The 26,428-nt window shown below is 40.2% G+C and overlaps 1 protein-coding gene across 12 annotated transcripts in view; it reads left to right on the top strand.

Moving 5' to 3' along the window:
- The window catches only part of UBAP1 (ubiquitin associated protein 1), a 67,021-nt gene that overhangs the window by 38,677 nt on the left and 1,916 nt on the right, over window positions 1-26,428 (top strand). For 7 of the 12 annotated variants that reach the window (XM_004004135.6, XM_060410877.1, XM_042243091.2 and 4 more), the window contains 4 exons: window positions 3,565-3,605; window positions 11,320-11,444; window positions 17,793-18,716; window positions 25,695-25,877. In XM_004004135.6, the coding sequence (XP_004004184.1) occupies window positions 3,572-3,605; window positions 11,320-11,444; window positions 17,793-18,716; window positions 25,695-25,877 (1,266 nt within the window). In that variant the 5' untranslated portion in view covers window positions 3,565-3,571. The remainder of the gene's footprint in view (window positions 1-3,564; window positions 3,606-11,319; window positions 11,445-17,792; window positions 18,717-25,694; window positions 25,878-26,428) is intronic. The other 5 variants (XM_015093072.4, XM_060410881.1, XM_060410883.1 and 2 more) reach the window with 1 other exon arrangement.

Below are 26,428 nucleotides of genomic sequence, written 5' to 3'. Positions count from 1 at the left end.
TTTTAAAAAGTCATTAAAAATTCATTTAAATTTGGTGGAACTTCTTTAAGACATTCCTGATGTTAGCTTATTCACAAAATAATTTACTAAATCATTGCCTCAAAAAAAAAAAAAATCAGAGCCTCTGCTAAGCCATTTTACCGCTCAAAAACGGCTGCTTCTTCAAATAGCTGATATCCCACAATATCAATAAATATTAGGAACAGACATGAAAACACTAATTTCCTGCACCTGTCTGTGAGTATCTAGATGCTTAGATTCTCCTGCTTTCAACAGAGATTTAGAAAAAAATGCATTTCTGGTCTGTGCCTCTGTGGGAAGATTGAGGCTGCCAAGAATCTTGCTTCCAGGTTTAAAAGTCTCCCTGTATTATTGTGGTTTAGGTACATTATAATGATATTGAAGCCTGTAAGTTTCTATGAAGTCTTCGGTTCATACAAAAAAAAATTAAGTCATTTTCAGTATGGTTTGTTGCTTCTTTGAAAATTGATGATCCATATACTTTAAAATTACTGATTTTGTTAACTAGTAGAATGGCAATCAGAATGCTTCATCCCAACATCATACTGGAAATTGAAACTATTAAAGTAGAGCTTTAAAGACACTATAAAATTAGTACTTGCTTGCCATAGAGTGTCCAGAAACTGTAGAGAAATTTTATGAATTATTCCCAGTGCTGCCACTTAGAGGCAGTCACTTTAAATATTTTTAATGTATTTCCTTCCAATGTGTTTCTTTTCACATATTCTAAAATATATCTTCTTTTAAAATCTGCAAGTGTGTACTTTTTCCATAATACTTTTTATTCTTAATGGGGTTGAGGACAACCTTTATCTTCTGCTCAGTGTTGTGGTTAAGTCCATATCAGTTAACTGGCCAGTAACTTTTAATGAGTAATGGAAATGGCGTGGTAATTGTTTGCTGTTGACACTTAACACTACCGTTGAATGACGCTTGCTGGCTAGTAGTAGGTCTTAATGTGGGAACACCTACATTACCTACAGTGTTGGGTCACTGAATATCAGGACAGTATATAGCATGACTTTCTAATCAATGTAGGACAGATAAGTTGGGATGTGAAATAAGCTATAGAACTGCCTCTGTGAGATGGCGTTGGCTAAGTTAGAATCAGGAATGGGTTATTGGAAGTGGTTTGTTCTGTTTGTTTGGTAGCTGCTTTTTTCCCCTCACTAAAGGGAGTTAATTTATTATCCTTCGATTGTAAAAAATTTTTTTTTTTTAATTTTGGCTGTGCTGAGACTTCCTCGTGGTATGCAGGCTTTTCATTGTGTTATGTGTGGGCTTTCTCTAATTGAGACAAGTGGGAGCTTCTCTCAGGTTGTGGCACATGGGTTTCTCTTGTTCTGGAGCATGGGCTCTAGAGCTCATGGGTTCAGTAGTTGTACTGTGTGGGCTCAGTAGTTGCCCTGTGGCATGTGGGATTTTAGTTCCTGGACCATGGGTCGAACCTGTGTCCCCAGCATTGGCAGGTGGATTCTTAATCACTGAACCACCAGCAAAGTCCCCATACTGTCTTAATTACTGTAATTTAATAGCAAGACTTGAAGTTAGGTGGTAAGTTCTCCAACTTTGTTCTTTTTCAGAATCGTTTTGGCTGTTTCCTTTGCCATTATATGTAAATTTTATTACTTAAAAAATTGATTATTAAAGGATTTATTTTTGGTGGTTCGCGGTGTATGGGCTTTCTCTAGTTGCGGCTTGTAGGCGTTGCTCTTCACTGCTAGTGCTTGGGCTTCTCGCTCTGTTGGCTTCTCCTGTTGCAGCTCACAGGCTCTAGGCGCATGGGCTTCCATAGCTGCAGTATGTGGACTTCAGTCGTTGTGGTCCATGGGGCCTAGTTGCTCCTTGGCGTGTGGAATCTTCCTAGACCAGGGATCAAACCTGTGTCCCAGCATTGGTGGGCAGATTCTTACCCACTGTACCACCAGGGAAGTTCTACATGTAAATTTTAAAATCAACTTGTCAATTTCTTAAAATCCTGTACAGATTTAATTATTCTAAAGATTTTTCACATGATAGGTATGATGTTCTTGCCTTCTTTAAAAAAAAAAAAAGTGGAAAATATAGGCATACCTTGGAGATACTATGGGTTTGGTTCCAGGCCACTAAAGAAGACAAGTACCAAAGTAAAGCAAGTCACACAGGTTTTTGGTTGTCCAGTGCATAGAGAAGTTATGTTTACCCCGTAACCTGTTAAGTGTGTAATAATAGCATCATTTAAGAAAACAATATGTATACCTCAATTAAAAAATACTTTATTGCTAAAAAAATTGCAATATCAAAGGTCACTAATCAGTATGACAAATATAATGAAGTTTGAAATAGTGTGAGAATTACCTAAAAGTGACCAGATGTGAGGTGAACAATACTTTTGAAAAAATGGCGCCTCACTCCTTAGACTTGCTAATGTAAGGTTGAGCATACTTTTAATTTGTGCAGTAAATTGAATTGCAGTAGAATAGGATATGCTTGTAGATCATTTTGAGTATGATGCTTCTCATTGTACTGTATGTAATGCAAGTTGGTAGAGACCATGCTATAAATTCATTATTCTTATATCTTACGTTAAAAGTATAAACACTGCATCAAGGTAAATAAACTTTAAATTGAAGAACTCAGGTTGTTTGTGAAAGAGAAGGACTTTGTAACTGCTTATGTAGGGGCAAAGTGCAAAGATAGTATTAAGCTAGATGTGTGGTTTGGTGGATTTTCCTCTTTGGTGTTTTCAGTTTTGGGGGGGCAGCACCACACACACAGCCTGTGGAATTACAGCTTGTGGGATCTCAGTTCCCTGACCAGAGATCAAATCCTGGCCCCCACGGTGGAAGCATGGAGTCTTAACCACTGAATTGTCAGGAAGGTTCCCCTTTTTGGAATTTTTTACAAAATTGAAACAGTACAAAGGTGGTCCAGGTGCTAAGATTTGTACTCCCAGTGCGTGCAGGGGGCCCAGGTTCAATCTCTGGTCAGGGAACTCGATCCCACATGCCATAACTAAAAGTTTACATGCCACAGCAAAGAACAAACATCCTGCGTGCCGCAACTAAGGCCAGCGTAGCCAAACAGATAGGTAAGATTGTACGTCATGGACTCCCTAATTCAGAAGTGTCAGTCTTAACAGTTACAGTTCATTGTCAATAAAAGGTCTGTATTTACATAACTGAGTTAAATGAGATGGTTTAAAAATCTTGAGAAAACTGCCAAATATTGACATTTGTAGTTTATATCAGGAAGATAAGTGTTTAGTAGGGGTTTTTTTTTTTGACAGTTTGCGTATAAACTGGTCAGTGGCGAGTTTGCTGTTCTAATATTTTGTTTGTTTTCAGAACATGTAGATTACAGGATTGTTTTTGTATAGAAAAGTGGTTTCTCCTCCTTTCTGCTTTCTTTTTTAAGACTTTGGGACTGAGAAGTTTGAGGTTGTATCAGTCCTGGAACTCTTTAGTCTTCTGGGTATTTTTTTGTATCTAAATTTTCTTACGATGGTTTGTTTACATCCCTTTGAGGTGTAATGTGGCTAAGACGTATTTCTTTGTTTTTTAGGTTCTAAATGGCTTCTAAGAAGTTGGGTGCAGATTTTCATGGTAAGTGGACTGTTAGATATTATGGTTTAAGTTTTGATCTGATCAGATAATTTGAAATCACATTAGTAAATGTCCCTTTTTGTTTATTTAAATGAGCCGATTGAGAAAAATAAAGTTGTACAACAGTGTAGCATATATGCATTCCATAGAACTTCACATATAACTTTAATATTGAAGCATTTCTTCAAATAGATAGTTAAGCTTTGGAGTGTCATTGTGTTTATTATACTCGAAACTAATGGAGCTGGATAGGGAGCCTGTCTGTTTCTGTTGTTCTTCAGCAGTATTTTGAAGTAGTTACCATGCCCTTTCTTATTTGCTGGTCCATCTCTTCTCCAACCAGGTGTGAACAATTCTAAGCCTTTAATTAACATTTTATAATGTTTTGATTTAGGTATTTTTCCCCCATAAAAAGAAGTAATTTACAACAAATGAGGCATGATTAGCAGGTCAATATATTACAGAAGTATTGGTAGTTGTAATGACAATTTTGGGCTTCTGTGGTGGCTCAGCAGTAAAGTATCCTCCTGCCAATGTAGGAGACACAGGTTTGATCCCTGGGTTGGGATCCCCTGGAGAAGGAAATGGCAACCCACTCCAGTATTCTTGCCTAGGAAATTCCGTGGACAGAGTCTGGCAGGCTACAGTCCATGCGGTGGCAGAGTTGGACATGACTTAGCAACTAACCAACAGGAATTACAATTTTGCATTTAAAAGCTGATAGTTTATCATCTTTTTCTGAGATTACAACCTTCCAAAATGAATACATGAGTAAATTTTGTTATCTGCATTTGATAGGAATGGAAGTACCTAGGAAGTTAAAATTAGACCATCTTTTCATATAGTAAAAGATAAACACCAGAAATATCCAGATAACACAGTTATTTTAAAGGGGTTGTAAAACTAATCTCCATTCTAAAAATTGTCATTGTAAAAGTGATTTATTAGACTGGATGGCAACATGTATCATTACGCTCTTCTGATGTACAAAATATCACTAGCTAAGTCAGAGTAGTGCGACAGTTACTATGGTTTTTAACTTGTCTATATATTTTATGCAACAGCTTTAATATTTTGAACCACCACTGTGCATATGCTTACATACATTGCTTGCATGTTTTGTTAAATCCTTTTGGATCAGTCATTCAGACTCTGGAATTTGTATTCTGTGTAATGGGTCAGGCATCAGATCTTCTAGGTAAGCTAACTCCGTTAAGGATTATTACAGGGCTTTTTCAAAGTATTCACATGATACAGAGAGGCAGATCTTAGTTGCCTCTGGATCACTTTTTCAAGGGAAAAGAGAGGACAGAGCCAAGGAGAGAGGGAAGACCTATGAGAGAAAAGAACAAGGAAACTCCATTTTCATTGGAGTGAAAATAGGTTGGACCTTAGTTTATTAGGTATTCCAGCTAAGCAGTCTAGAGAGAAGATTATAATTCTGATCAGTGAAGATTAATTTTTAAGGACTTCCTCCTCCTCTTTACATTCCTAACCGAAATATTGTTTAAATGAGACATTCATTCTATCCAAGTAAAATTTGAGAAGATTTTCTCTCTTTGGCTTCTGCTTTAATTTGCTGAGCTCCTACTTGAATTTTGGTGGCTTTAGTTCGGTTTTTAAAATAAATAATCTTATTTTTAGATATTGTGTAGTTTAAGGAATAGAAATTAAAGGGAATGAGTGGAGGATATTTAATAGGCAATCTTGTAGGCATCTGAATGCAGGAAATCAAATTCCGCCTGGCCTTACAAGGCTGAAATTAGAAACCCAGGAAACGAAGTCTACAGCTCTGTCTATCTCTCGTGCTCTTCTCTGCGGATGTGCTCCATTTTTATTCTGTTTATAGACTTGCTTTCTTTGACCTACTTGTGTAGAGTGCACAGGGCCAAAAATGGCCTCCCTAGTTATGTTTGGTTCTTAACACCTGATTTTTGAACTTAAGTGGCTAGCATCATACAGCTAAAGTTTTTGTATCTCCTGGTCAAGTGAGTATCTGATTTGACACTATTTAGTTTATGAGCCTCTGGGATCCCCCCTAAGTTAGGTATTACCTGATTGGGGATTAGATAATATGTGTGTGTGTGTGTGTGTGTGTGTGTGTGTGTGTGTAATTCTAGGTCATTTGGAGTGTGCATCATGACTGGATATGAAAATACTTTAAAAAAAATTTAAATATTTGGGCTGACTATATCTTATACTATGCTGTCTTATAACTAGTATTTTATTCTTCTTCAAGTTCATTCTTTTCATCTGAGATTGAACTTCTTTCACTGTCATCAATAACCATATTCACCTAAATAATAGAATAATAGATATAATAACTTTTCAAAGACCTTTAAACATTTTTCTTATATTATGTAAATTGCAAACCTTTGGCTCGTTTAGAGCTGGCCTTTCTGAATGTCAGTCTTTAATTTTTAATTAATTTCCCACTTGTTTTATCTGAGAAAAAGTTAAATTTTCCAGAGGTGAATTTTAAACAATTTTTAAAAAACTGATTCCACAAATAAATTACTTTTTAGTATCTGGAAAAATGCCTTGAGATTCTAATTTGAAAAAAAAAGTGTCTTTGTAATTGGGCTTAATAAAACTAAACTCCCTCCTTTGAAAGGCCAAGCTGTCATATTTATGACCGTTTTTAGCTAACTTTTAGAAATGTTTATTTTGCTCTTTGTATAATTTTTACTAAGATATTGAATTACTTTTTCTGCTGAATGATAGAAAAAAATGTATATATTTATTTTTTGGCCACACTATGTGTCGTGTGGGATCTTAGTTTCCTAACTAAGGGAACCCGTGCCCCTGTAGTGGAAGCTGAGTCTTAACTGCTGAATTGCCAGGGAAGCCCATAGATTGTTTTAAAAGTTGATGTGTTACTGCTGTAAGTAACAGTGTAATATAGAGAAGTCAGCCATCCTTTAATCACTTTCTTGTGTACAAAATATGATGCCCATCTCCCCTCTTTTAAGATTTTAGCTTTTGTTTGCAACATTTTGACTATGAGGTGCCCTGGTGTGATTTTCTACATATTTACCCTGCTTGAAGTTAGCTAAACTTCTTGGATCTATGGGTTGATGTCTTTTACTACTTTTGAAAATTTGCAGCGATTATCTCCTCTCCCATTTCTTTTGCTACATATCTCTCTCTCAGCCTTTTGAGACTAATCACATGCACATTAGGCTGTTTGATATTGTCCCAGAGATCTCTTAAGACTCTGTTCCTTTTTTTTTCCCTCTTTGTGTTTTAATTATTTTAATTTCTTTTGACCTAATTTCAAATTCTTTAATTCTTTCCTCTTCTGAGTATTTTCTTCTGATTAGCATAGTCTGGCTTATGAACTATCAAAAATTTTATTCTCTGATACTGAATTTTTAGTGTTTTCATTTGTCTCTCTTTTTTCCATTTCTCTGTTGAAATTTCCCATCTGCTCACACATGTTCACCTATTATTCCATTAGATCCTTTAACACATTGATTACAGTTTTAAAATTCTCTGAGAATTCCAGTACCTTTGCTATCCCTGAATTTGGGTTCTTCTTTTGATGGTGAATCACTTTTTCTTGTTTTTTTTTTTTGTGTGTGTGTGTCTTATTTTTGATTTAACGCCAGACCCTGCATATTAAAAAGCTGATTTTGTAGGTTATCTTGTTTTTTTTTGTTAGGGTATGAATACCATTTCCTTTTGACTTCTTATCTTGTAGTGATACTTACATAATTGTATGTGTGTATATGTGTGTATGTTTGTCTCTCCATTTATCTATGGATCTGATTTTGCAACTGTTAACCTGATTTACAGCTTTAAGGTAATGATAGTTAATGGAATTGCCATTTTCACCTAATTTTAAATTTGATCTAGTCTTCTTTTTAAAAAACCTCAATTTGAACGCACAGTAAAATCTGCATTAAGCGTAATCTGTTTGCTACCCTCTATTAGGAATTTCTATCCCCATGTAGAATTAGTTTTTTTTTTTTTTTTTTCCAGAAAATCAGGGAGGTTACAAGATCATAAATGTATCAGCAATTTAGAAAGAAGGGAAACAGAATGAAAACTTCTCAGAATTTATCCTGAGTCGTTTACACATTGAGCCTGTTTCCTTCTGTCATGGCATAATGGCAAGCGGTGTGCAGAAACTGACCTCAAGGAACAACCCCTCCATCAGAGATGTACTTTGTTTTTTTAAATGAAACTGAGGGTAATGGTCTCAGATGTTTTAGAAGGATCTTCAGTAATAAAGACTGAAACTAAAAGGTAACTTGGGTTGAGCCAGAAAATTGTTAGCCACAGAGCTTAATTCTCTTGGCCATGTGGTTGAGGTTTTATTGAATCTATTTAATAATAAAATGTATTGAGATACAAGAGAAATTGATGTTTTTAAATAGATATTCTGATATATTGGCTAAAAATGAATAGTTCCTAAGGTATAGTTGGTTATATTTGTAAAATTATTCTTTGTAATCCTCAAAGCAACCTTATTCAGTTGTACTAATCTCTGTCCATTATTTTAAAAGTTGCTTTTTGTTGCTATCTCTTAAATCCCTTTTGCCTTTTAGCTCTAACCCCTCCTCCCAATAATCATGAAACTTCTTTACTCATTCCCTGTTAACAAAGCCTGGGGGAGGGAGCAGAAGGTTAGAGAATGTGGTAAATCACTGGGGGATTGGCTATGTTAGTGAAATGAAACTGCTTTTTAAACCAGTTACCTGTAATTGGTGCTAATAAAGGGGAATCACAGTTGTTTCAAGGTGTTCTACTTGATCTGGTCCGTCCTTAAGCCGAGACCTACTTCTGTTTATAGAATAGAAGTCATCTGTGTGCATATACAGCACTGTCATAATTTTCTAACTGAAAGGTGTGCGGGGAAACTGAACACCTTTCTTTAAAGATATTATCATTTGGCTCACATATCTTAAGTACTTTTTAAAATAGTTTTCCCCCCTTAACTCCCCATTACCAAACTCTAAAAGAACTATTCATTAAAAAAAATTTTGTTAGTATTAACGTGGATAGGTTTTCTTATATTTGTGTATCATATATGCACATAAGTATTATTATACATAGGAGTTTTAAAATATATATGTGTCATATAATTGGACCTACTTTGTGTACTTAAAATTTTCTTAAACAGAAGACTTAATTTTGTGATTATCAACTTGACTGTAAGTCTTTCCAGTGCTTCTTAGAAAATACCAGTTCCAGCTTTGTTTCCAGTTAATCAGGGCGCTAGCCGAAGGTAGACTCTTTCAGTAACTTTTGAGCACCTGTTTTCATGGAAAACAGGTAAAACTTCTCTACAAATAAAAAGAACCTTGCTTTTGATCTCTATACTGTAAAGCATTTTAAGTGACAGAAGGTTTTAGTGTTGTAACCAGGGTTTTGTTGGCAAGCTATGATGGTGAAGTGAAGTTGCTCAGTCGTGTCCTACTCTTTGCAACCGCATGGCCTGTAGCCTACCATGCTCCTCTGTCCATGGGATTTTCCAGGCAGTAGTCTTATAGTGGATTGCCATTTCCTTCTCCAGGGGATCTTCCCAACCCAGGGATCGAACCCAGGTCTCCCGCACTGTAGACAGACGCTTTACTGTCTGAGATACCTCTGGTACATTTTGTGACTTTCTGCAGAACCTTACAAATGTGCTTACATCTTGCATGAATATCTGTTAGAACCTTTTCACCACTAGCTTTGCCATTTTAGGTAAATAATTTTGAGTTTTAATAAATACTAAGAGAAGTATAAGACCATATGGTCTTTACTCTCATGAGATGTGCTCAATTTGATCAAAGTGTTGATCAGTCTTTGGTGGGCGGCAGGCAGGGGGTATAAGGAAACACACTTAATAATACAGAGTGATAAGACCTGTTCTGAGATTGAGAAGGAAGTTTTTCTTAAGCTCATTCTTAAAGAACAAGACATAGTTAATCAAGTAAATAAGGGTGGGAATGTGACAGGCATTGGCACCTGAGCAAACACTTACACAAATATGACCAATATGAAAACTTTCCGAGAACGTTAACAATTATGGTTGTGCCTCAGAAAAATTATTAAATTGAACACAGTTGTGGATTTAATTTACTATCTAAGTGAGAGACAGTTAAAATGTTTTAATTCTAGCCAGAGGTTATGTGGGAAAGAGGTAGAACCTCTCCCCCAAGGGTAGGAACAGGAGCCTTCTTTCTGTTGGAGGTTTCAGGTGTATCAGAGCAGTGTCTACTACTCTTGGGAAATGGGAATGATGACAAGATTACAAATATATCCTGACCTTGATAAGTCTTGAAATCTATGGAGTTTTTATTAAGAGAAGCCTCTTCATGGAAGATGTGTAATTGTCTTAATCTTTCCATGAGAATACTCAAGAAGATGTATGTGTGTGAGACCCAGAAACAAGCCTTATTCTACCAGCTGCTAATATTAAAAAAGCAAAATTTATTTTATCAACTGTATTTCATTGTCCCTGATACTTCTGCCAGCATGTTAGCCCCAGACTTGATCCAGAAAAGAAAAGATGGTCTGATTTGGAGTGTACACCTCGTAAGATTCATAGACAGGAACGACTTCGTTTTGTCTGGTCCTGTCAGTAGATTATAATGTCCCGTCTTTTCTGTATTACTCATCTGTGATGGACAGAGAACATTTAGGGAGTTAAAAGCAGTTCAGTTGTGTATGGTTTGTGTCTCCTGATAATCCTAGTCTGATTCCTCTGGTCTTGTCTGGTTTTCCTTCCACATCTCCAAAATATCACTTTAAAATTTTTTTTAGGGTAGTTCTTTGTGTTAATTAAAAAATGATCCTTACTGGAGTAGAGAAATCCTAACCAAAGAGGTTCTTTTGTGGAGATTCTATCAAGATTCTGTCATCAGTTCAGCAGTATTTAATAAGTGCCTTATATGTGCTGGGCAGTACTGTAGGTTTTGAGACTACTTCAGTAAATAAAACTTAAATACTTGCAAGTTACTTGTATTCCATTGGGCAAGACAGACAATAAATACAATTAAAATGAAAATTACATAATATGTTAGAAGGTAATAAGTGCTATGGAGAAACATAGATAGTAATGTGAGATTACGGTGGTTAGGGTGTGGGAGTAATTTTTAAAAGGGTGGTCAGGGTAAGCCTCACTTAGAAAGTGACATTTGAGCAAAGACTTGAAGGAGGTGAAGGAGTAAGCCATGTGACTATCTGAGGGAAGAGCATTCCAGATAGAGGGAGCAGCCAGGGCAGATTTTTTGAGGTAGTTTTGACCACGTCATGGTTGAGGAATAGAGAATCGCTGTGACCTAATGCAGTAAGCCAGAAGTTGAGGGCAAGAGAGGAAATGGGCATTTGGGGAGGCCTTTTAGGTTGCTATGGGTACTTTGGCCTTTGTGCCAAGTATTTATGTGTGCTAAGTCACTTTAATCCTGTCCTGCTCTTTGCGACCCTATGGACTGTAGCCTGTCAGGCTCCTCTGTCCATGACGATTCTCCAGGCAAGAAAATGAGTAGGTTGCCATGCCCTCCTCCAGGGGATCTTCCCAACCAAAGTAAAATCAAGTAGCCTCAAGTGAGAGTTCTTCCTTAGAGATATAGGGTCAGGAAAAGGTAAGCAGTCAGAGAAGGAACTCTGTAACTTCTAGTCTTAGGATAGCATAAATTAATGTTGTATCCTAGACATAAGATTATACAAAAACAAATAATAAGTTCTTTGCTGATATTTTCTACTTTATTTTTGATTGTAGGGACTTTCAGTTACCTTGATGATGTCCCATTTAAGATAGGAGACAAATTCAAAACACCATCTAAAGTTGGTCTTCCTATTGGCTTCTCCTTGCCTGATTGTTTGCAGGTTGTCAGAGAAGTACAGGTAAGTAGTAATTTTTAGTTAAAGTTTAGTACATTTACAATTTTAAGGAGTAAGAATTTAATGTATAGTGCAATAGAAAAAAAAATCTATCTCTTGTTTATGTTTCTGATAGCTCCTGTTACTGCTCGGCTCACATTGTCTCTCACACACACAGGCATGCACATATGCACACCCTCCCCCCCCCACCCCCGCCCAGCGCCTTGTATATGTTTCTATATCTTTTACAGATCTTGTATAATCTGTTAGGTTGTATGTTCCTGGGGTTCTGTACCTTGTGCAAAACAAATTCCTATTGCTCATCTGATTTGCTTCTTCTCCTCTTTCCTTCTATAAATGTGCTCATTACCTTCTTGGTCACTCAAGTTACATAATATTTTCTCTCTACTGTGTCTTCCCTTTGCCATTCAGTTTATTCCTTACCTTAGTTTTTCACCTGGGCTATTTCCGTAGTCTCTTCAATGGGCTCCTCTGCTTACAGAGAAGCTTACAGAATTTTTCTTCTATTTTTCATAGTGCTTCTAGAATAATATCCCTGAATATAAAAACTTACAATGATTCACCAACCCTTACTGAATCAAGTCTAGATATAAGATAATGGTTGAGTACCTTAGCTTATCATCTCCTCCATATTCCCTCCAAACCAGAATACTAGTGGTTTGTTGAATGTACTACATGTATTATTTGTCTGTATCATGCTTGTCTCATGAGTGGTTATATCCACTTGAAATAGTCTCCTCTTTCTCACCATACTGAAAATGGTCTGCCTGTTAAAAATCTATTTATTCTTCTCGACTGTGCTTAAATGCCATTCCCTCAATAGCTTCTTTTTCAGTCCTTGCATCTTTAAAGCTCAGTTATATATAAGTGTATAAAATTACATCTTGAAAGCAGCAAATGCCCCCATGCTATGTGACTTCCTACACTTACTGAATGCCTGCTTTTGAGGGACACTCTGCTGTGGCTGAGGATAGAGACAAATGCCTTACACTGTCCTTGAGGAGCTTATAGTTTAGAGAAGAAGTTACATGGAAAAACAGAAGGGTACACTACTCACTCAAATACTTATTTCTGTGACTTTAGATTTTTAAAATACAACCTCTTGGTAAAGACAGGGAATTTACTAAAGCATTGCCATGTTACTCTAAAGTGTATTCTTTGGGAGAAAAAAATATTTGGGAATTCCCTGGTAATCCAGTGGTTAGGATTATTCTGTGCTTTCACTGCTGAGCACCTATGTTTGATACCTGGTTGGGAAACTAACATCCTACAAGTGGCATGGCACAGCCAAAAAATAATAAAAACTTTATTTTTCCTTCTGGTCTTTGTAGGGAATAATCATAGTGGGAGAACTTATTATATTTTTAAGTAATAGCTTTATTGATAAATAATTCACATACCCACAAAATTTTCCCTTTTAAGGTATGCAAATAAGTGGAGTCTTTTTATTATTATATTTGGAGTTGTATAACCATTACCACCATCTAATTCCAGAACATTTTCTATCACCCCAAAAAGAAATCCAGTGTACATTAGTAGTCACTCCCTATTTTCCCCTCCCGTCAAACTCTGGCAACCACTAAAACTACTTTCTGTTTTCATGAACTTGTCTATTCTGGAACATCATATAAATGGAATAATAGAATATTTAGTCTTTTATATATGACTATATAAATACATATGTGATAAGTTTATTTTATGTAACATGATGTTTTCAAGTTTTACCCATTGATTTTTATAGCTGAATAATTCCATTGTGTTGATATACCACAGTTTGTTTATCCATTTATCAGGTGATAGATTTTTTTTTTTTTTTGGTCGTACTGAGTGGCATGTGGGATCGTAGTTCCCTGACCAGGCATTGAACCTGTGCACCCTGCAGTGGAAGCTAGGAGTCTTAACCATTGGACCTCCAGGGAAGTCCATCATTGATAGACATTTTTGATGGTTTCCAGTTTTTTGGCTTTTAGACAATACTGCTGTGACTATTTGTATACAGGTTTTTGTGCAGACGGATGCTTTCAGTTTTCTTGGGTATGTACATAGGAGTGAAATTGCTGGATTATATATTAACTGCTTTACCTTTTGAGGAATTGCCAGACTGGAGTGGCCGTACCAGTTTATAATCTTGCCTACACTGCATGAAGTTTCCAGTTTCTGCATATCCTTGCCAACTTTTGTTATCTGTCTTTTTGGTTATATACATCCTTATGGGTGTGCGGTGGTTTCATGGTTTGTTTTTTTTTTCCTTTTTGGCCTCACGGTGTGGCATGTGGGCCTAGTTTCCTGACCAGGGATCAAACCTACATCCCCTGCAGTGACAGCAGTGCGTCTTAACCACCGGACTGCTAGGGGAGTCCCTCTTTATGGTGGTTCTGATGTACATTTCCCTAGTTTCAGGTAATGTTGAATATCTTACATGTTTTTGTATACTGAATTGATCCTCCTTTTGTATGGAGAATTTATTGAGCCAGGAGAGATGGCAATTTCCCATATGAAGTTTTACCTTGTTCTGTTTGCCTGGTGGCTTTTTTATTGGCAACAACAAATATTGAGTAAATAGTACCCTGTGTGCAGGACATTATTAGCAATAAAATAACACCTACATTTTATTTCAGTAGTTCTCATATTATTCACTGCCTCATTGAATCATTCAGAAAATTTGTTTAGAATCCCACAGTTGTTGCTGTTGTTGGCTTTGCGGGGAATTTTCTTTTTGAGCTGTGTGAAGCCCTAATGAGTGCCTGGTTCTTTGCCTGCCATACTCCCCGTGCCCACTAATGACAAAAGAGGAGATCAAGGCTCCAAGCTCCATTCCTGTGTGGGCTAGCTGCAGTGTTTTCTGGAACTGCAGCTAGATCCCTTAAACTTTGGCTGCTTCGGGTCTCCGGGAGGCGGTTAGGCTGTGGTGTTGGTGCTGCTCCCTCTCCATCCAGAAAGGAATCAGACCTAGAGCCCTAAACAGGTAGCTTGAAGCTTCGTGTAACTTTTTCATATTTGCCCTTGGGTTTCAGATCAAAAGTCCTCAAAGCGAATCAGTAAATCATACGGCGACCTTCTACCCAGGCCCAGAAAGTTTTCATTGAAAATGAAACAGTAGTGGCGGCCACAGTACTGGAGGGTGGCCCTTAGTGTCACAGCTCAGAGCAGACTCTGGTTCACTGATTCATGGGCTGGAATTGCCGAGTAATAGCTGTGTAATCTTAAAAGATTGTTATAAGGATTATGTAAAATAGTGCATTTATAATGCTTACTCTGATTCCTAGTACTCCATAAATATTAGATGCTGTTACTTATTATTGCGCACTCAAAAATCACATTTTTTCAGTGTAGTAATTCTCCTAATTTTTTGTTTTGTTTTGTTTTTTTTTTTTTAAATTGTGTGCCAAGTGTTCTACATTACTTTGGTAACTTAAAAAAAAACTCAAGGGTTTATTACAGAGGAAAGAAATTTCCAGTTGCTTTCGGGAGTAAAACTTCAGAGATCTGTGTTTACAGGTAGTGGGAAGTTGGTCACACCTGTTTTTGGTGGGCAAAACCAGTTGCAAAATTGAATTTCCTCCCTAGTTAGAAGCAGCAACCTTTGGCCAGTGTTTTCTCACTGTTCCGTTAAGAGGGAGAAAGGAAGCCCTGTGATACCCCTGGTGTTTTTCTGAGGCCCAGTAACTGACTCAGGAGTGTGTAAATGAACTTCTGGATGTGTGCATTTCCAGGCTTCTGTTGTGCTGTTTGCAGCTGAAAGGTTTAGGGATGAACCCTACTTTCTTCTACAGTGTTTTTTCTACTCTGAGACTCTTGTCATGGTAGGCCTCTTTCCTCTCTCTTTCCCCTCTTTACTCTTACTGTGTCTCCAGACACACTGTTTAGCTTTGTTGCCTTAGGGTGAACACCAGAGGTTTTTACTCCTGTTCTAGGTGAATTTTGTTTAATATAATAGGTAATTTTTTCCAAGTATACAAATGAAATTTTTATAAATTGATCTATACTTTATACTTGAAGCTGCAAGTGGAAACAGTGACTGTTTTATTTTCTTGGGCTCCAAAATCACTGCGGACAGTGACTGCAGCCATGAAATTAAAAGACGCTCCTTAGAAGAAAAGCTATGACCCACCTAGACTGCATATGAAAAAGCAGAGACATCACTTTGCTGACAAAAGTCTATATATAGTCAAAGCTATGGTTTTTCTAAGTCAGTTTTGGATGTGAGAGTTGGACCATAAAGAAAGCTGAGTGCTTAAGAATTGACGCTTTTGAATTGTAGCACTGAAACTCTTGAGAGTACCCTGGACAGCAGGGAGATCAAACCAGTCAATCCTAAAGGAAATCCACGCTGAATATTCATTGGAAGAACTGATGGCTGAAGCTGAAGCGCCAATACTTTGGCCACCTGCGGCAAAGAGCCGACTCTTTGGAAAAGACCCTCGTGCTGGGAGAGAAAGATTGAAGGCAGGAGAAGAGGGTGACAGAGGAGGAGATGGTTTGATGGTGTCACCGACTCAACAAACATGAATTTGACCAAATTCTGAAGATAGTGAAGGACAGGGAAACCTGGTGTACTGTAATCCATGGGTTTGCAAAGAGTCAGACAGTGCTTAAAGCTATTAAGGAACCTTGAAGGGAATTTTTGTGCAGTTTATACTGTAAAATCTTTTTGTCGAAAATTGAGGTAACATTGATTCATAACTTTGTGGAAGTTTCATGTATACAGCATTATGTTTTGACTTGGGTATACCCTGCAGTACCCTTACCACCAGAATTTAGTTTCCTTCTCTTACTACACTGTTGACCTTCTTTACTCAATTTTTGTCCCTTGGCTCATAACTAATCTGTTTTCTCTCTGTGTCCTTGTTTTGTTTTGTATGCTTGTGTGTGTATACATGTGGAATCACGCAGTATTTATCTTTCACCTTCTGACTTATTTCACTTAGTATAATGCCATCAAGGTCTGTCCATGTTGTTGCAGGTGACAAAATTTCATCTTGTTTTAATTTCATATTGTGTTTGTGTATGTATGTGTGTGTGTGTGTGTGTGTGTGTGTATTGCACATACATAAACACATACCCCTCCCCCACATCTTCTTTATCCACATTGATGGGCATCTAGATTGTATCTGTATCTTGGTATTGTGAATAGTGATGAACACAGGGGTGCCTATATCTTTTTGAATTGGTCTTTGTGTCTTCTTTGGATAAATACCCAGAAGTGGAATTGCTGAATTATATAGTAATTATTTTGAGAAGTTTCCATACTGTTTTCCACAGTGGCTGTGCCAGTTTACGCTCCCACCAACAATACTTTCCTCCACATTCTCTCCAACACTTGTTATTTCTTGCCGCCTTGATAATAGACATTTTAATGGGCGAGCGGTGATACCTTATTGTGGTTTTGATTTGCATTTCCCTAATAATTAGTGATGTTGAACATCTTTTCATGTGCCTCTGATCATCTGTATGGCTTCTTTGGAAGATTCTGCTCAGATCCTCTGGCCATATTTTTATGAGGTGGTTTGTTTTTGTTGAGTTTGCACTGTAAAAATCTTAATTTGAATATGTCTAGATTTCTTAATAAGCACTTTTCCTACAGTTAGAGTACAATCTGTTCTTTGTAATTTGGTAGTGGTTTAGAGCATAGACTATATTGTCAGCCTGGGTTCAGATCCAGGCTCTACCATTTAGCAGCGTCATGAACTTGAGCATAGCCGTTGTAATGTTGAGGAAATCTAGAGAGCTAATACATAAAAAGTGTTTAGAATCATGCATGGCACCTTGTAAGTGCTTCTTAAATACTAGAGCCTGTTGTTATATTGAATACAGAGGACATTGTGTTAGATAATAGAGATCTTAACAGTGTCTAAAGCCCAGTTGCTGCCCACAGGAGGCTTGTGGTAGTGTTGCAGAAATGTTTTAGAGAAAGATTTCATGTGGTCACATGTGCTCAGCATCAAATGGTAGAGACAGATGCTATGTAAGAGTTCAGAGGAAGGAATGGGCCATCGGGAAAGCCTCATAGAGGAGGTGGTTGAGTTCTGCCTGAGCCACCAGTGAAGAATTCTAGGAAGGGAAATGGCCTGAGGGGAGAGAAGCACAGGAAGCCGCAAGGTACATATGACCTCGGTATATGATTAGAGATGGTGGGAGTTCTTTCTCATTAATTTCTCTACGTAACCAGGGAGCAAAGTCTGATTAAATCTTACAAGCTTAGGAAGTCTTAGTTTTCCTGAGGTGGGATCCTCCCATACATCTTAAATGCTGCCTTGTCCAGTTCCTTTGTCCCAGGGTGAGAAATAAGTGAATTCGGTGGGGGAGCGATGGCCTCCTGGGTTCACACCTTTCTCTGATATATCTTTGCAGTATGACTTCTCCTTGGAAAAGAAAACCATTGAGTGGGCTGAAGATCTTAAGAAGATCCAAGAAGCCCAGTGGGAAGCAGAGCGCAAGGCTGAGGAAGCAGAAGCTAAAGTGAATTCTAAGAGTGGCCCAGAGGGCGACAGCAAGATGAGCTTTTCCAAGACGCACAGTGCAGCCACCATGCCGCCTCCTATGAACCCCATCCTCGCCAGCTTACAGCACAACAGCATCCTCACCCCGACTCGCGTCAGCAGCAGTGCCCCGAAACAGAAAGTTCTCAGCCCGCCCCACACAAAGGCAGACTTCAATCCTGCTGACTTTGAGTGTGAAGAAGACCCGTTTGATAATCTGGAGTTAAAAACTATTGATGAGAAGGAAGAGCTGAGAAACATTCTGGTGGGAACCAGTGGACCCATTATGGCCCAGTTATTGGACAGTAACTTGCCTCGAGGTGGCTCTGGGTCTGTGCTACAGGAGGAGGAGGTCCTGGCCTCCCTGGAGCGGGCCACCCTAGATTTCAAGCCTCTTCACAAACCCAATGGCTTTGTAACCTTACCACAGCTGGGCAACTGTGAAAAGATGTCGCTGTCTTCCAAAGTGTCCCTCCCCCCCATTCCTGCAGTGAGCAATATCAAGTCCTTGTCCTTCCCCAAACTTGACTCTGATGACAGCAGTCAGAAGACACCCAAGATGGCAAGCACTTTCCATAGCACATCCTGCCTCCGCAGTGGCACGTTCTGGAATTTCCTAAAGCCTTCCACCCAAAGCAGTGCCAGTGAGCTCAATGGGCATCCTACCCTTGGGCTTTCAGCTTTGAACTTGGACAGTGGCACAGAGGTGCCAACCCTGACCCCTCCCCAGACGCCTTCCCTGTCTGTCTTGTCTGTGTGCACAGAAGAATCAGCACCTCCAAATACACGTCCCACGGTAAGCCTTTTAAATCGCCCTGCATTAAAACTCCACAGATTTCTAGATCCTGCCTAGCAGTTGCCACCCTCACATTCTTCTTTTCAAGATTTAGGGAAGGATGGGGCATGACCAAATTGACCTTGATTACATTAAGTACATATAGTTCTGGTTATTCTTTTGAGGACATTAGCTTTGCAGCTAACCTGGTAATGATTTTTTCCTCCCTGTATCTTTTTAATCTTTTCCTTCAAAAAGATAATGTGTAGCATGTGAATGATGTTTTCCTGCCTAATCAGTTCGTTGTTTTCCATGCTGCCGTGTCTTGTGTTTGCACTTTTTCAAGGTTTGCCCTCTTTGTGCCTTTTTACTTTTTCCTATTAATTTTTTTTTTTTTACACTTATTTTTGGTACTCCTTATTTTATCTTCTACTTCCCTCTCCTCCCTCCTCCCATCTCATTCTGCCCTGACGTTGGCTTCTGTGTGTTTGACTGATTTGGGGTTATGTTTCTTTAAACTAGGTGGTACTTTAGTAACTGGGGAAGTTTGAGCCAGAGGTTGAAATTTGCCATTTTTAAACCTGTGGATTTTAATACTGCAATTACTGTTTTTCCTCTTTTTTGGCTTACTACTAAGAATTATGCAGTTTTCTTCAAAGGGAGGGAGAGGGGAAGATTGGAACAGATTTAGTGTTGAAGGGTGGATTGATAGAAAAATTGTACTTGGGTCATCTTGAGTTTGGCCACCTGATGTGAAGAACTGACTCATTGGAAAAGACCCTGATACTGGGAAAAATTGAAGGCAGGAGGAGAAGGGAACAACAGAGGATATGGTTGGATGATATCACCGACTCAAAGGACATGAGTTTGAGCAAGCTCTGGGAGTTGCCGATGGACAGGGAGGCCTGTCGTGCTACGGTCCATGGGGTCGCAAAGAGTTGGACATGACTCAGTGACTGAGCTGAACTGTATCATCTTGAAGGAAATCTGATTTGGTCACACAGAGAAGTTGCATATACAGGGAGGTTACTTTATGTGGTTGTTTTAGCAGCACAGAACAATACGTTATTGTATTATAGAATAGAAATCATAGAAGTCCAAGAACCTTTTTTTATACCAGTTCAGATTTTTAAATAACAGGATATCAGGGTGGTATTTAGAGTCAGAAAGGAGCCTGATTGTATTGGTTGTATATCTCTGAGACCATAATCAGCCTGCTCTTAGCTGGTAGAAAAGATGAGCTTTGGCCTGCCTTAGAAAGAGTGCAGGTTCCCAGCCGTAACGTTCTTGATAAATGATTGTTTCTGTGTGAGTGCTTCCATTGTCAGAGAGCTTACTGCTGCCTGTAAATGTCCATGGACCTTGGCCCAGAGAACCTCAATAGAGTGCATAAACATCTCTTGTTTTTGTTTAATCGCTCAGTCATGTCTACCTCTTTGCGATCCCAAGGACTGGAGCTCACCAGGCTCCTCAAGTCCATGGGATTTTCCAGGCAAGAATCCTGGAATGGATTGCTGTTTCCTTCTCCAGGGGATCTTCCCGACCCAGGGATGTCTTCTGCATTGGCAGGTGGATTCTTTACTGTTGAAGTCCCCAGTGAAGCCTGTAACATCTGTTAGCCTGGGCCTTATCCTGACTCCCCCTGGTTTGTGCTTGGGCTCTGGTCAGCAGGATACTCCTCTCTGCTCCCTAATTCATTGTATGCTTTAGAGAAATTAAATATACTCCAGAAGGTTAGGGATCCTCAGCCACCACCATCCCCCACCCTCACCCCCATCTAACTTAATAGTGTTAAAGTGAACCATTGAGAGACCAAAGCCAGTGAACTAATTGCAGAGGGTATTTCTCAAACCAGAACACTCATCATTCTTTGACACATCTGATGGTGCAGTTTCTTTTGGGCCCATCCATTTTAGGGTATGAGGGTCCCTGCTTCATCCTGGCCTGGGGATTTGCTGCCCTGTGGGGGCAGGTTTAAACAGAGTTCGAGTTGTGGTGATCTTTAAGGAAGTCAAGGCCCTTACTCCTAGGGAGCACAAGCCTAGTTCCATCCTGGCTTTCTGTCTTGGTTAGTCTTTGAAGCTGCTAGTTGGAACCTTTCCTGGTGAGAGAAGCGCTTCTCCTCAAGACAGTGACTGGAGGTAGGGGGTGATGGTCGTCAGCTGGGCCATATACATCCTTCACATGGGAACTCCCAGGGAACTTCCGGAATTTAGTTCTTGTCATCTATTTCAGGCCCAGTGTTTGGGTCTCGGTTTTCAGATTTTCATGTGTCATTGTTTGTATAAACTAATCTTAGCAGTTGAGAACTCCAGGGGTCATCTTGAGAGGAACAGTCTTGAGATGCACCCTTATTCTGTGTGCAGCACAGAGCTGCCTGCTTTAGCCCTTATCAGTGTGTCTTCCCACTGTGGCTCAGCCCCGCCAGAGGCCTTGCTCTGCTCACAGCTTAGGCTCATCTGCCATCCGGTTCTCTTTCTCCAGGTGTGGCTGTATATTCTCCACTCTGTCAGAGTTACTTCAGTGAAACATTTGCCTTTTTCCTTGTACTTGAGTTCTCAATTTACTTATTGTGGCCAGGAAGGATATGAGAAGTGCCAGTTCACTCTTAAATTGTATTTCAAATGATTTCTGGTAATATATATTCTCTAAGCTTTTTGGTGCTTAAATCTGTTGATCATTTCTCATGTTGCCATTGTTTTTACTTACAGAGTCACTCTCCATCTCTAGATTAAGAAAAGGAGAGGCTTCCCTTGCGGTCCAGTGGTTAGGGATCGGCACTTCCACTGCCGTGGCCCTGGGTTCCATTCATGGACAGGACTAAGATCCGACAAGTCACATGGCACAGCCAGAAAAAGAAGTAGGAAAAAAATAGGAAGCTTTGAAAAAGAAAGACACAAAGAACTGAATGAAAAATTTAAAAAAATAAAAAATGAATTTGTTTTTATCAAAGTAATACAAGAATTTTTAATGAAACCAAGTAGCATTTAAAAGGTTTATATTGAAAAAGAGTAGTTTCCTGCCTCACCTGTCTCTGATTCCAGTTTTGCTTCCCATAGTCAGGTACTTTTAACTCTTCAAACTGTGTATACTGGGATTTATCTCTTTCTAAATTGGATGCTTACATTGCATTTTCTAAATTTATTAATTTTAGACAGGTTTATACTTCCTGTTACAGTAAGTTGAGGATTTAGCCCTTATAGTAGCCTTTCCTCCACCTTCTTGTATTTTTCATCATATTTATATCACAAGTTTTGGTTCAATTAATGTTAGTTAATTTTATGATTGGGATGGAATACTGTGGTGGTGATGAGGATTTTCTTGGTAGCTTTTATTTCTTATAGTTTAACTGCCCCATTAAAAATTGTGTAATTTCTTTATGCCTGTTGCTAGTTTTGTCCAAATGCTCCAAGAGTGTCAAAGACCTAGTGATAATTTTCTCATTCAAATACATTTAATTTTGTTGGTTAACCTATTGTTTTTGAATCCTTGAATATCCAAAAATGTCTAAATTTTATCCTCATGTATGAATACTGGTTTGGCTCAATTTAGATTTCTTAGTTGAAGATCATTTTCTTTAAAAAAATTTTAAGACATTACTCCCTTAAAAACAAACAAACTTTCAGGGACTTCCCTGGTGGTCCACTGGTTAAGAATTTGCCTGCCAACAGGGGGACGTGAGTTCAGTCCCTGGTCGGGAAGATTCCACATGCCTTGGAGCAACTAAGCCCGTGTGCCAAAGCTGTGCTCTGGAGCCCGGGAGCCGCAGCTACTGAAGCCTGCGCGCCTAGAGCCGTGCTCCGCAACACAGGCGGCCACCACAGTGGAAGCCTGTGTACCCAGCTCGAGAGCAGCCCCAGCCTGATGCAGCTGGAGAAAGTGCGCACACAGCAGTGAAAACCCCATGCAGCCAGATAAATAAATAAAAACTAAAAACAGAAAGCTCTCAAACTGAAGTACAAGCACCTCTGATTTCTAGCAATACTGTGCCATTCGGAGTTCTTCCCCTGCTCCCACAAGCTTTTGGGATCCTTTTTTTTTTCCATTTCTGGAGATTTGACATTTACCAGTGTAAATTTCACTTATTGTGCTTGACCCTCCTGGATCCTTTCAAGCAAAGGCTCAGCTCAGTCTTCAAAATCTGGTTGCTGTGGTTTGTTTTTGGTATTATACTTTTCTGTTTTCTCTGTTCTTCCTATAAGCTGGATGTTGGACCTCCTTGATGTTTTTCTGATTTGCTATCTTTTTTCTTTCTCTTTGACTTTATGTTTTACTATCTGAAACGTATCCTTGACTATCATACCATTTAAAAAAAAATCTCATAATATTTTAAATAAAAGTTTTGCTTTATTTTAAATTTCCAGGTGCTTTGTCTTTTCCCTCTTCTGGTTTGGTCTTATGTTTGTGGCTTTGGCTTTCTATTCACTTCTGAGAGTGAGTCACTAAAAGAAAAACAGTCAAAATGTGGGGAATATGTATGTTGGGGTGTGCCTGCTGATCTTTAAGATTGACTAGTTAGTTGGCTTTGACGTGAAAGTGAAAGTTACTCAGTTGTGTCCGATTCTTTGTGACTCCATGGACTGTAGCCCTCCAGGCTCCTATGTCCATGGGATTCTCCAGGCAAGAATACTGGAGTGGGTTGCCATTCCCTTCTCCAGGGGATCTTCCCGATCCAGGGATTGAACGTGGGTCTCCTGCATTGCAGGCAGATTTTACCATCTGAGCCACCAGAGAAGGCTTTGAAGAAAGTCAAAGTGAGGTTGCTTAGTCGTGTCTGACTCTTTGTGACCCCATGGACTGTAGCCTACCAGCCTCCTCCATCCATGGGATTTTCCAGGCAAGAGTACTAGAATGGGCTGCCATTTCCTTCTCCAGGGGATCTTCCTGACCCAGGGATCAAACCCGAGTCTTCCTCATTGCAGGCAGACGCTTTAGCGTCTGAGCCACCAGGGCTTTGAAGGGAGCTCTGTAAAACATCATCATATGAAGATCTTGGGGGCTATTAAAGTTTATCTAAGAATTCTGCTTGAAGGCTAAAGAAAGTGAGGATACTGAGATAGGCTTACTCAATCCCGTTTTGGTTCTTGTACCTCCCTCTGCCATATGCTGTGCCTGGTATCTGTCCTTTTATTATTGATTCCCATTTTCTAGATTAAACCTTCTATCTCCACAGGTGGGTTGGGGAGGTCTTCCTGAGGGTTTTCTGCTGATCATTGCCTTCGTACTTTGCCTTACCCCAACAGTACCTGGTGCTTCCAAATGCTGAAACCTCAGGGGTCTCCCGCTAGACGTGACTCTCCCATCTCCCACTTGTAACTTCACTGCTTCTGCCAGTTATTCTGCCTCCGTTAGCATTCCACCTTCTAAAATTTCATTGAAATACATCGTCTTCTGTTATGCCCTCTTTTTCTAACGTTAATACAGTTTTATCATCATTTCAGTGGATTTTGGAAGGTAGAATCAGTGTATCAGGGCGCAGGGTTTCTAGCTGGCTCAGTGGTAAAGAATCCGCCTGCCAGTGCAGGAGACGCAGGAGATGCAGGTTCAATCCCTGGATTGAGAAGATCCCTTAGAGAAGGAAATGGCAACCCATTCTGGAAAATTCCGAGGACAGAGAAGCCTGGCAGGCTACAGTCCTTGGGTCGCAGTCAATTATGACTGAGCCACTGAGCACACAGACACGCGTATCAGAGCCAGGCTTCGAGCATTCAGAACTGCACGCGACATTGTACCTGATGTCTGGGAGCTCCTTGTGTGAGAAGTACTGTGCCAGCAATGTGAAGAAGATGCCGTTTGGCTATTGGTATTTCCAGGCCCAGGCAGAACCTGCCCCTAAAGACAGTCTTGGGGCCCGTAAAGTGGCCGGACTGGTGTGCTCAGTTCCTGTGCCGTCGTGACTCTTGCACCCTGATGACTGAGCCCCAGGACTGTACTGCCTGGAGTGTGCTCTGGTGAGAGGGTTCAGCAGACACTGCAGGCTTCGAAGCTTCTTGGCTTCCCCCAGCTGACCTGGAGGAGAGTATCTGGTTATAGCTATAGAATTTTGAACATGCTTCTAGGATAAGCAGGCTCTTTCCCTCCTCTCTTCCTCTCCCCCAAACCCCCAAAAAAGGAGAGGGTTAAATAAAATTTTCTTGGATGATTTTTCCTGGTTCTTGGGAGATGAGCCAGGTTGTCAGCTTTTCCCATTGTGGTTCTGTCCTTCAGCCTGGGAGTGAGCTGCCTTTTTGCCTTGGGGCTGATTATTATCAGAAGTGGTGGTAGGGTTTAAGTCTGGGAATCTGTCCAGTCAGGCTGGGGGCCAGTGGTAGGAGCAGGCCACCGGTGGCCAGTGCAGTAGAGGCTGGGCCCTAGGGACCATGTTCCAGTCCTTGAGGGTACAGCCTGGAGGGGCGGTAGTCTTCAGCCTTGCTTTGGTAGCAGAGCGTGGGAGCCCTGAGCTGGCCATCTACCAGCCCAGTGATAGATGTGACGACGGACACTGGGAGGTGATGGACATGGTTACTGGGACAGTCAATTCTGGAGTGAGGGGATTTGAGATTAATGATCCCTCTAGTACTCAGATACAGCAGTTTAGGAAAGGGATAATGGAGCCCTGGAGAGAAGTCGTAGCAGCCAGCAGGGTGCTACCAAAGGCGGTTTTCAGAACTTCTTTCTCCCCTACAAACCCAGGGGATTTGGGCAGGGAAGGGCATGTGCTTTCATGTGCTACAAAAGCAAGGCTTCTTCACTCTGCAAGGCAGGATGAGGTCAGAGGACAGTCACACTTGCAGGTGTCTTCCCAACTTTTCTGTCCCTCAGCTGGAACTCCCCTGCCCCTCTTTGTTCTTCCTCAGGATGTCTGGCCAGAAATCTGGCCCTTTCTTGCAGGCAGGTTACTTGACTGGAGGCTTGATTAGGTCAGGATTGATAAACCCCTGGATCGGGCCACCTCAGTGACTTGTCTTCTGGGGCCTGGGTCTGTCTGCTTGCCTTAATCCTTTGTCTCTCTCCCACTAGGTCACACCTCCTAATCTCTCAGTGTCACAAGTGCCCAACACTCCCAGCTGTCCCCAGGCTTACTCTGAACTGCAGGCGCTGTCCCCCAGCGAGCGGCACTGTGTGGAGACAGTGGTCAGCATGGGCTACTCATATGAGTGTGTCTTGAGAGCCATGAGGAAGAAAGGAGAGAATATTGAGCAGGTGAGTGCTTGGTCAGCCACAGGGCCGGGGCAGGGGAGAGGCCCCCGATCTCGGGAGCTGGAAGTGTCCTGCCTCCGTCCTGGAGTCCCTCAGACTCACAGCACCATTGTCTTTTTCTGTGATTAGGGAGGGCAGGCAGGACTCAGGGGGGCTTTGTTGGGAGTTTCCAGCAGTGCTTGTTTTGGGGGCTCTGGGACCTAGGCTGAGGGACAGACTTGGGAGTACTGGCGTTGAGGACTACCTTACCCAGTTACCCCTCTTCTCTTCTCTGCTTTTCCTGAGGCAGTGGCAGAATAGGCTTGAGGTATGGTCAGATGTCGTCTTCCACAAATGTCTATCCTGTCAGAAGCACCCAGGCAGTTCTAATATAGGGTACTGGAGCCCTAAGCCTTGAGAGCACTTTCTGACTTGGGTGGTTTCTTAGGAGAATATCCTGCCCAGGCTCTGGGGTTGACGTCAGTTGGGAGATGTGAGTCAGCTGTGACAGGAACTCCTTTGAAGACTGTGAATGCATATTTAGAAGGGTGTGTCTATCAGCAAATAGTCACTGG

Source organism: Ovis aries, chromosome 2 (genome assembly GCF_016772045.2).
Source record: "Ovis aries strain OAR_USU_Benz2616 breed Rambouillet chromosome 2, ARS-UI_Ramb_v3.0, whole genome shotgun sequence".
In the NCBI taxonomy this organism is placed as follows: domain Eukaryota; kingdom Metazoa; phylum Chordata; class Mammalia; order Artiodactyla; family Bovidae; genus Ovis; species Ovis aries.
The sequence above is the reverse complement of the archived record's forward strand: the minus strand, read 5'-3'. Positions and strand labels throughout refer to the sequence as shown.